This window comes from Buteo buteo, chromosome 9 (genome assembly GCF_964188355.1).
Source record: "Buteo buteo chromosome 9, bButBut1.hap1.1, whole genome shotgun sequence".
Classification (NCBI taxonomy): Eukaryota; Metazoa; Chordata; class Aves; order Accipitriformes; family Accipitridae; genus Buteo; species Buteo buteo.
Window position 1 is genome coordinate 45,204,964 of NC_134179.1, and position 10,003 is coordinate 45,214,966.

The following is a 10,003-nucleotide window of genomic DNA, read 5'->3' on the forward strand; positions in this document are numbered from 1 at the left end:
TGACACACGTGTCTCCAGTGCCACCCCCCCACCCCCGTCTCCCCGGCTTGCCCCGAGGGGGCCCTTGGCACCCTCCGGTCCCCGCGGTGCCAGCAACACATCCCAAAATAGCCTCGGCGGGGCCATATAAGCGGGACGGGTGGGTAGGTGGGGGGGCAGCGGCAACATGCTGGTGCCGAGTACGGTGGTACGCAGCGGGGGGCTGCTTTCGGGTGCCCGCCTGGGCTGTCGTGTGCGGGAGGAGGACGTGGGACGTCGCGAGACGTTCAGTGCCGAATGGCTGGACCTGGAGCTCAGCACCCGGCCTGAGGATGGGTGAGGGGCACCGCTGCTGCGGAGGGTGGGCAAGGGTCCTTGGGCTATAGCGGGGGCACTGGGTGATTGAGGGTCCCCAAGGGCTGGGGGGTTTCTATAGGGTCTTGGGGCTATGGGGGGGGGCTCCAAGTGTCTCCATGGGGAATGGGGGGGAGGGGGGCTGCAGGGGGTCTCTGTGGGGTCATGGGAGTTCCAGGGAGGTGGGGTGGGTGTCCAAGGCAAACTGGGAGGTTCTCGGGGGTTCCTGTGGGGAGACGGGGGTCTTCATGGGGCTGAGGGAGGCTGGGCATCCACGTGGGGCCAGGAGGGATGTGGGAGTCTCCAGGGGACCCCATGGGGTGGGGGGGGTCTCCGTGGGGCTGTGCAGGTCCTGAAGGGTCTCCAAGGGTCTCCATGGGGTTGATGAGGCCGTGGGGGGTCATGGGCACCTCCGAGGGAGGTGGGTGGTCCCCATGGGGTAGTGTGGGACGTGGGTGTCTCCAGGGGTCCCCGCAGAGTGGGGTGGCCGCAGCAGGGCAGAACAGGACACGGGGGGGTCCCCGTGGGGTGCTGGAGCCCAGCTCCTGCCCCCACGAGCCCCCCATGCCCAGGTGGTGCCGGCGGGAGGTGGACGAGCAGCGCCGGGAGACGGTGGAGCATCGCGGGGAGATGCGGGTGCTGGAGCAGCGCTCGCCCTGGGGGCTGCTGCGGTTCGGATGCCTGGGGCAGCCCCTGACCCAGCACCTCCTGCCCTACGCCCGCACCTTGCCCCTACCCCTTTTCGCCCCCCCGGACCTCCGCGGTGCCAAGGCGGGGGTCCCCCGCACCCTCTCCCGCTCCCTCTCCCACGAGGCCCAGCGGGGTTGAGGGTGTCGGTGGGGACGGGGGGGGGGGAATTGGGGAGGGGGGGGTGGGCAGGAGGCTGATGCTGGGGGGCGGCGGGGAGACCCAGACGCCTGGGTCCGCTCAGCCGCCCCGAAGAGGCAGCACCGGAGGGTGGGGGCAAGTGGGGGTGGGCTCCCACTCGCCTGGGACCCCACTCCGCAGCGGGCGTCGTGGAAGCCGGCGGGGACGGGGCGCCCACGGTTCGGGGGGCTCCCGGCAGCTCCGAGCGCGACTCCGTTTCCCTGGCAAAGAGAAGGGGGTGCAAGGATGGGAAGCGCTGAAACCCGCCTGGGGCCAAACGGGGCCCTGGGGGGGCTGTGGAGAAGTGGGGGGGCTGCGGCGGGGCACTCTGTGGAGTTGTACAAACGGTGGTCTTTGTACGGCAATAAAATGCCCAGTCTGGCCCAGTGGCGTCGTTTTGGGGGGACAGGGAGGGGGTTTTGAGACCCCCATGAGGCAGTGTGGGGAGGGGGGCAAGATTTAGCAGGAGAGGGACCCTCCTGGGGAATGGGGGAAACTGAGGCACAGCGCTTTGCCGGCAGCTGGAGGGACCCAGGCGTCTTTTTTGGGGGGGGGGGCTTGGGGGAGGGGGTAACCTTCTGCTTATATAACCGCCCCCCCCCCCGCCCCCCCCTATTGCCAGCCCAGCCGGTGCCAGGGTTCGGGACGGACCCAGCGCCAGCACCCAGATTAGCTGTTCCTGCCCGGCCGGATCCTGCTGTCCCTGGGCCACCGCCAGTCCCCGTCCCCTCCCTGTCCCCATCCCATCCCTTTCCTCCCCATGAGCCGCCTGTCTCTGCCACCTTTGTCCACCTATAGCTCCAGCACAGACAGGATTTGGGATCTTTAACTGCCCCCCCCTTCCCTCTCCCCAGCCCCATAAGTGGGTCCCATCCTGCTCCTTATCCCAGGGTACTGGGAGTCCTGGGAGCTGGCAGGGTTGGTGGTGCCAGCTCCTGCCAGGGGCTGGGCTGAGGTCCAGCACGCTCAGCTCACTGGTGATAGAGGCATCGGGGGGAGCTCAGACAGGCCCCATCCTCATCCCAATCCTCTCCCCATCCCATCTCCATCCCATCCCATGGGACACTCATGGCCAGACCCTGTCATGGGGGGGGTGTCACGGCCAGGACACCCACATCTCGGGGTGGGGAGAAGAGCAAAAGCTTCAGGACACAGTGACTGGAGCCAGGATTCCTGGATCCTTCCCCCCCCCCCCGCCGCCCCAGTTCAGGGAAGGCAGAAGAGCGTTATCGCTCAGCGCCGGGCCGAATCCGGCAGCGCTGGCGTCCGGCTGCGTCCCCCAGCCCTGGGGCGCTGGCGCTAACCTGGTTATCCACGATGGATGGCCACCATCACCTCCGCGCCGGGCAGGACCATCGCTCACCGCAGCCACCCCCCCCCTCCTCAAAGCCCAGCTGGGGATATAAGGCGGGTTTGGGGGTGGACGGGCGCCGCTGCCGCAGCCCCTCGCCATGACCACCTTGGCCGCCCTCCGGGAGGGCTACCAGCACTTCGACCCCCGCGCCTACCTGCAGAACAACTACCTGCCCCCCCGGGCCGATTTCTCCTCCGAGGAGTTCGTGGTGCCCTGGAAGCTGCGATGCCTGGCCGAGACCTTCGCCAGCGGTGAGTGGGCGGGTGGGGAAACTGAGGCACGGGGTGGGACGGCACCCACCCTGCCCACTCCCCACCCTGGCTTGACCCCAGGGTCCATCTCCCCTCTCCCCACCACTCTCCCAGGATGAGACACCCCCTCTCCAGCTGCCCCCATCCACCCACCGGTGCCCACCTCGGTGTGGGACCCCCCCACATACACAGTGTCCTGCTCCCCCTCCCCAGGTGAGATCCACGGGCGCACGCTGATCGACGTGGGCTCGGGTCCCACCATCTACCAGCTCCTGAGCGCCTGCGACCACTTCGAGGAGATCGTGGCCACCGACTACCTGGCGGTGAACCGGGAGGAGCTGGGGCGCTGGGTGCGGGGGGAGCCCGGCACCTTCGACTGGAGCCCCTTCATCCAGCACGTCTGCAAGATCGAGGGACGCGGGTAGGGCTGCGTGGGGCCGGGGGGGGGGGGGCAGAGGGGGTGGCACACGCAGTGGGACCCCGGGCAGTGGGTGCCCCCACGGTGGTGGGTGGTGCTGGGCTGGTCCCTGCGGATTCATGGCTGAGTGGCCCCACGGGATCACAGCCCCATATTCCTGCAGATGCTGGGCTGATCCCTGCAGGAGCGTGTCCCCACATCCCAGGGGATCACAGCCCCACATTCCCGCAGATGCTGGGCTGATCCCTGCAGGAGCGTGTCCCCAGATCCCATAGGATCACAGCCCCACGTTCCCACAAATGCTGGGCTGATCCCTGCAGGAGCGTGTCCCCGCATCCCATGAGCTCACAACCCCACATTCTTGCAGATGCTGGGCTGGTCCCTGTGGGATTGTCCCCCCACATCCCATGGGCTCACAACCCCACATCCCTGTGGACGCTGGGCTGATCCCTGCAGGATTATGCCTCCACAGCCCTCACAGACTTTGGTCTGATCCCTGCAGGATCCTGTCCCCATGTCCCCGTGAAAGTTGGGTTGATCCCAGCCCCACATCCCCGTGGGATCCTGTCCCCACGTCCCTGTGGGTGCTGGGTTGATCCCTGTGGAATCCCATCCCCACATCCCTGCAGATGCCGGGCTGATGCCTGCAGGATCCCATCCCCACATCCCTACGGGCGCCGGCCCGATCCCCAGGGGACCCCGTCCCCCGCTGACGCCCACCTCCCCGCAGGGAGCCCTGGCAGGAGAAAGAGCGTCGGCTGCGGGACCGCCTGCGCCGCATCCTGCCCATCGACGTCCACCGTCCGGACCCGCTGGGCGCCCCGTTGCGCCCGCCGGCCGACGCGTTGCTCTCCGCTTTCTGCTTGGAAGCCGTCAGCCCCGACCGCGCCGCCTTCGCCCGGGCGCTGGCACACGTGGGCTCGCTGCTGCGGCCGGGGGGCCACGCGCTGCTGCTGGGGGCTCTGGGGGAGTCCTTCTACCTGGCGGGGGCCGCCCGCCTGCCCGTGGTGCCGCTGGCGGAGGACGACGTCCGGACGGCGTTGACCGGCGCCGGCTTCGCCCTTCGCGACTTCCGATCCTACGCCATGCCGCCCGCCCTCCGCACCGGCGTGGACGACGTCGACGGCGTCTTCTTCGCCCACGCGCAGAAGCCGCTGGAGGCCTGAAGGACCCCCCCCCCCCCATCACCCCAAAAAGCCAGATTTTGTGCACCCCCAACCCGCCCCGCTGCTCCCCCGCCAATAAAGCCTGAGCTGCATGGCACAGCCTGGCATTGCATCGGGGCTGCGGGGAGAGGGGGTGTCCCTGGGGGGGGGGGTCAGGGACCCAGGAAGGCAGAGGGGAAGCTGCGATGGGGGCTCAAGACAAGGTGAGGATGGGGTGGGCATGGGGTGCATGGCAGGAGGGATATGGGGCACACAGGGTGAAGTGTGAGGGGGGGGGCACACAGGGGGAATGGTGAGGAGGGGGGGCACACAGGGCCCCCAGGCACACAGGGTGGGAAATGGGGTGCAGGACAGGGCAGATATAGGGTGCACCATGGGGTGACGGCAAGGGAAATGGGGTGCAGGGCAGACACGGGGTGCAAGGTGGGGCTGAGGGGGGGTGGCACAGTGCAGGGGGGGGGCAGCCTGGGCGGGCACAGGGTGCCCATGGGGCAGGGAGGGGGGTACAGGGGGACAAGAGCCAGGCCCGGCGCAGGTTGAACTCAGCTTTATTCACATCCCACAACACACTCAGGCAAGGGGGGGCCGCACGCCCGGGGGGGCACAGCCCCTCTGGCAGAGGGGGGGCACCCCCAGCCCCAAGGCACCGCTCCAACCCCACACATTCCATGCCCCCCCTGCAAAAGCCAGCCAGCAGCCAGCAGGTCCGAGCAAGGCCCCCCCACTGTGTGCACGCAGGCCCCCCCCCAGCCGCCCACGTCCCCCCCCCCCCGGCACCACAGGCCCCAGCAGCCATTGCCACCTCGCGGCTGCAGGGCTCCACGGCAGGGAGGGCTCCTGGCTCAGCACCGGCAGCCGGGGGGGGGGACACTGGGGGGGGTTTCAGCTGCCCTTGGCCCCTGTGCAGCCGGCAGCAGGGATGCACCCCCCCCCGGACCCTGGGGAGGGGAGGTGGGAGGCACGGGGGGGGCGTGGAGAGAAAAGCAAACCTCAGAAGGCAACTGGGGAAAGGAGCCCGTGGCCGGGGCGGGGGGCCGGGGGTTCACTTGGCACAGGGCAGGGCAGGACCCCGGGGGGGCATGAAGGGCCGTGCTCCCCCCCCAGCAGCTCTAGTCCGCTTTGAAGAGGTCGGAGTTGGCCTTCAGGAGGTAGAGGCTGTCATCCACCAGGAAACTGCGGAGAGGGAGGGGGGAGAGGTGGGGGCTGGTGGGGGGATGACAGGGCAGGGGGGCCTCGGTTCCACAGCCCCACAGCCTTGGGGGAGGCCCCCTGTGGCTCATCGAGGGAGCTCTGACCCCCCCCAGTGAGCCGGGCTAGCCCCCAAGGCTCTTGGGGAGCCGCAGCGGGGTCCCTCCAGCACCCCACAGGCAACAGGGGGGCTACCAGCACCCTGATTTCAAGAGGGGGGCACTGAGCATCCCACGGACCAAAGGGGGGCCCTTAGCACCCCAGTTTCAAGAGGGGGGCACCCAGCACAGCATGGGCAAGAGAGGGGCACCCACCCAGCACCCTGTGGGAAAGACTGGAGTGCCCAGCACCCATATTTTACGAGGGGGACCCCCAGCATCCATATTTTAGGAGGGGGGGGGCACTGACCTGTAGAAGAGGACGTTGAGGGGGATGGTGCCGATGTGCCAGAGCGCGTGGGCGTCCAGCACCCAGAAGAGGGGGGGGAAATCGAGGAGCTCCAGCAGCGCCAGCGCCTGCAGCAGCAGCACCACGGCCGCGCACTTCCAGACGTGGGGCAGGCGCGGGCGGTTCCGCAGGCACCACCGCAACCACCACGCCAGGTTGAGGAGCCCTGGGAAAAGTTGGGGGGGGAGAGGGGGGGGGAACAGGGAGAGGGGAGCACCCACCTGTGGGCACGGACCCCCCCAGCCAGCTCCAGACCCACAGCCCCCGGTCCCGGCCTCACCGATCGCCGCGTTCGCGGCCATGTTGTAGCCGTAGTCGAAGCGGACGAGGGTCAGGTAGGAGATGTGGCAGGCGAGGAAGAGGAGGAGGAAGGCCCTGAAGATGCTGATTAAGGCTGGCCGCTGCAGCCCCAGCGTCCTGGGGAGAGGGGTGAGGAGGAGGAGGAGGAAAGGGTCTTTCACGGCCCCGGGAACCGGCCACCATCAGTGTCCCCAGCACCGTGCCCCACGGCTCGGTGCCCCACGATGCTGACGGGGCTCACCTGACGCAGCACAGGTACACGGAGTGCAGGATGACGGCCGAAGCACAGAAATAGTCCAGTTTCTGCAGGATTGGGGCTGGGTGAGCCGTGCTGGCAGCTCGAGGTGGGACAGGGGCTCCGGCACACAGCCCCCCTCGCCCTGAGCGGGGCTGAACAACAGGACCCCAGCACTGGTTTGGGGACAGAGGGTGACGAACCCACAGACACACTGGTTCTGGGGGTGCCACTCACCTCCGTCACAGCCGTGTCCCTCGTGTGGAAAACGGTGGACCAGAACCAGGCATTTAAGGAGACCTGTGGGAGAGGCGGCGTGAGAGGAGGAAACCCAAAGCGCCGGGGTGGGGAGAGGCTGAGCGGCCCCCGCTGCCAGCTAAGTGCCAGCTCCCTGGCTGGGTCACGTTCCCCCTCAGCAGCTCGTCAGCCTCATTAGCGAAGACGAGTGCCCTGAAAATTGGATGCGGAGGCGCCGGCGGCCGGGGCAGCAGCAGCGGCAGCAGCCGGAGCTGTGCGGGGTTTGCTGATCAGCTGGTTATTGCAAAGCCCTCGAGACTCGGCGCTCTGGCAGAGGACGCCCAGAAAGTGCTGCTGGCCTGGTGCCGCCCTGCCAGCGCGGGCTGTGCCCCCCAAATCCTCCCCATCACCCTGACGGGGAGGGGGCCCCCACAATAATGGTAGACCATGGGGGCTGCAAGAAGACCCCCAGACAGAGCAGCGAGGATGTGGGGCGCAGCAAAGCCCCCCGGGGAGGGGAAGGGGGGGGTGTCATGGCTCACCCAGGCAAAGGCGACGCAGGTGGGGTACATGGGGGAGGCCGGGGGGACGGCGGCTTTGTAGCGCAGCAGCATGACGAAGCTGGCCAGGCCGTTGAGGAAGGAGGCGAAGGCGGAGGCCGGCTCCTGGAAGAACAGGAACCGCGAGAAGGGCCACTGCAATGGAGAATGGCGATGTCAGCGAGCTGAGGGGGATCCCAACACCCCCCCCCCCCAGCCCCTGCTGCTCACCTTGCCGTGGAACTGGGGCACCCTGTGGCCGCCCTGGACGTAGAGCCGCACCGTCAGCCACATGCACTCGTACTTGCAGTCATCGCGGCAGGTCCAGCCTGCAGCCGGGGAGACGAGCGGTGGCGGGGAAGGCTGGTGCGGCCCCTGCCCTGGCCACTGAGCCCCCCGCTGCTCCAGTCCCTCCCAGTACGGACCATCAGGCAGCACAGTCAGACCACGACGGGCGCTGGGAGTGCCAGGACCCAGCTTGGGTTCACCCTGCGCAGCTCCGGGACGCCCCTGCTGTGCTGGGTGCAGGGTGGGCACCCGGGCCTTCCCCAAGTGGCTCCTAGCACCATGGCCCAGAAACCCCCAGTATGGCCCAGTATCCCCCCAAATGGCCCAGTGACTCCCAAAACAGCCCAAAAGAGGCCAGCACCTCCCCCAGCAAAGTCCAGTGGTCCCCAGCAAGGCTCAGTGTGCCCCCCAGAACGGCCCAGTGACCCCCAGCATGGCCCAGCACAGCCCAGTATCCCACTACGCAGCCCAGCGCCTCCCAGCATGACCCCAGAATGGCCCCAATAGCCACCAGCACGTCCCAGTGCCCACCAGTATAGCCCGAATGCCCCCCCCCAGCACAGCCCCGTAACCCCCAGTGCAGAACCAGCATGGTCCAGCGATCCCCAGTGCCTCCCAGTACAGCCCAGCACCCCCAGCCCGGCCTCAGGACAGCCCAGTGCTCCCAGTCCGGCCCCGCCCGCCCAGCCACCCGGTGCGGAGGCGTGGCCTCTGAGAGGGGCGTGGCCTTCCCTAGCGGGCGTGGTCCCATCGAGAGGCGTGGCCTGCCAGCTGTGGGGGCGCGGCCCGGCCCGACAGCCAATGGGCGCGGGGAGGGGGCGGTACCTGTCAGGCCCATGTAGAGGGGTTGGCGGGCGCGGAAGTGCCGCAGCGCCGCCCCCGAGCAGTTCTGCCGCTCGCAGCGGCCCAGGCACTCGCGGTACAGCGGCTCCCGGTCCCCCTGCGAGCCCCGGGCCGGGCCCGGCGCCGCCGCTGCCCCCAGCAGCAGCAGCAGCGCGGTCCGCGCCGCCCCGCCGGCCGCCATCGCCGCCCGGCCCGGCCACTTCCGGCCCACCCCGGAAACGGGGGCGGCATGGGGCACCATGGGATATAGCGCCTCCGCCTGCCGCGGGATGACGGGATACAGTCCCCCAGGGCGAGAGGCTCATGGGATATATCCTCCCTCGGCACTCTCTGCAGAGGCTCATGGGATATATCCCCCCCACCCGCGCACAGTGTGTCCCGGGTGGGCTGCCGGGCCCCGGCGGAGGGGGGCTGTGTGCGGGGACCCCGGCGGCCTGTGGTGTTCGGGGCCAGGACAGAGCCCGGCGGCAGCACGGCCTGGTCTGCCTCCGCCTCGGGGTGGGCCGTGCAGGCCCCGACCATGCGGGATCCCGGGCAGGGTCCGTGGGATGAGGACCCCGAGGCAGCCGCCCCCCTCCCCCGTGGGGTGCCAATGGCTGGGAACGGGGTGGGGGGGACACGGGGCGACGCTGTGTCCTCCCCCGGGGTGGTCGCTGTCCTGGTGTGGGGTGTCGGGCAGACGAGGGGGGCCCAGACCCCGGCACTGGAGCCCCCTTCTCCAGCCTGGCCGGGGGTCGGCTCTTCCCTGGGGGGCTGCGGGCGGCCACGGTGGAAGCAGGGGAGGGGGCAGCCGATGGGGACATGACGGGAAGAACCAGCCCCACACGGGGGTCCTGTCCCGGCCACCCACCCCTCGACACGGCTGCTCCCGGCCATGATGCCCCCTGTTCTGCCCGGCTGGGGGGGTCGGGGGTCGCCATCGCAGGCTGCGATGCTCCCGGGGGACCCCACGTCCCCGTGCACCCAGGGCAGCGGAGAAGGGTGCACCGGTGGCTTGTGGCCGGGGTGGAGGACAAACGCCAGCTCCAGGCCACCTCACTGGGGACCTGTTGAATGCGGCCAGGTTGCCTCTGTACCCCGGGTCTGTCCCCATACCCTGGGTCTGTCCCCAAACCCCAGGACTGTCCCCATACCCCGGGTCTGTCCCCGTACCCTGTCTCTGTCCCCATGCCCCAGGTCTGTCCCTGTACCCCGCGTCTGTCCCCGTACCCCACGTCTGTCCCTGTACCCTGTGTCTGTCTCCAAACCCCAGGACTGTCCCCAAACCCCAGGACTGTCCCCGTACCCCATGTCTGTCCCTGTACCCCGCGTCTGTCCCCGTACCCCGCGTCTGTCCCCGTACCCCGTGTCTGTCCCCATACCCCATGTCTGTCCCCGTACCCCCGGTCTGTCCCCATACCCTGCGTCTGTCCCCGTACCCTGTGTCTGTCCCCATACCCCTCGTCTGTCCCCGTACCCCCGGTCTGTCCCCGTACCCCAGGACTGTCTCTCGGTGCCAGGCCTGTGTGTCCCCCCCCCGGGCCTGTCCCCCCCAAAC

The 10,003-nt window shown here is 69.2% G+C and overlaps 3 protein-coding genes across 6 annotated transcripts; 2 read left to right on the forward strand and 1 right to left on the reverse strand.

The window, feature by feature from the left end:
* The first annotated feature begins 131 nt into the window (after positions 1-131).
* TCAP (titin-cap) lies at positions 132-1,581 on the forward strand. Its single transcript, XM_075036500.1, has 2 exons — positions 132-315; positions 906-1,581. Exons 1-2 carry the CDS (start codon positions 167-169, stop codon positions 1,159-1,161), a joined length of 405 nt encoding a protein of 134 aa, XP_074892601.1. The 5' UTR covers positions 132-166; the 3' UTR covers positions 1,162-1,581.
* A 108-nt stretch (positions 1,582-1,689) lies between these two features.
* PNMT (phenylethanolamine N-methyltransferase) lies at positions 1,690-4,501 on the forward strand. Its single transcript, XM_075036499.1, has 3 exons — positions 1,690-2,805; positions 3,019-3,226; positions 3,954-4,501. Exons 1-3 carry the CDS (start codon positions 2,652-2,654, stop codon positions 4,387-4,389), a joined length of 798 nt encoding a protein of 265 aa, XP_074892600.1. The 5' UTR covers positions 1,690-2,651; the 3' UTR covers positions 4,390-4,501.
* Positions 4,502-4,923: 422 nt separating this feature from the next.
* On the reverse strand, positions 4,924-8,786 carry PGAP3 (post-GPI attachment to proteins phospholipase 3). Of its 4 annotated transcripts, XM_075036496.1 has the most exons (9): positions 8,449-8,786; positions 7,761-7,792; positions 7,567-7,664; positions 7,339-7,491; positions 6,797-6,859; positions 6,566-6,627; positions 6,305-6,441; positions 5,986-6,190; positions 4,924-5,562 (listed from the first exon to the last, which is right to left on the reverse strand). In XM_075036496.1, the coding sequence occupies exons 1-9, from the start codon at positions 8,769-8,771 to the stop codon at positions 5,499-5,501; spliced, it is 1,137 nt and encodes a 378-aa protein (XP_074892597.1). In that variant the 5' UTR covers positions 8,772-8,786; the 3' UTR covers positions 4,924-5,498. The 4 variants fall into 4 exon arrangements, with proteins under 4 accessions (XP_074892597.1, XP_074892596.1, XP_074892599.1 ...); XM_075036495.1 differs by having other exon boundaries at positions 5,986-6,441; XM_075036498.1 differs by lacking the exon at positions 7,761-7,792 and having other exon boundaries at positions 8,449-8,671.
* Between the last annotated feature and the right edge of the window lie 1,217 nt (positions 8,787-10,003).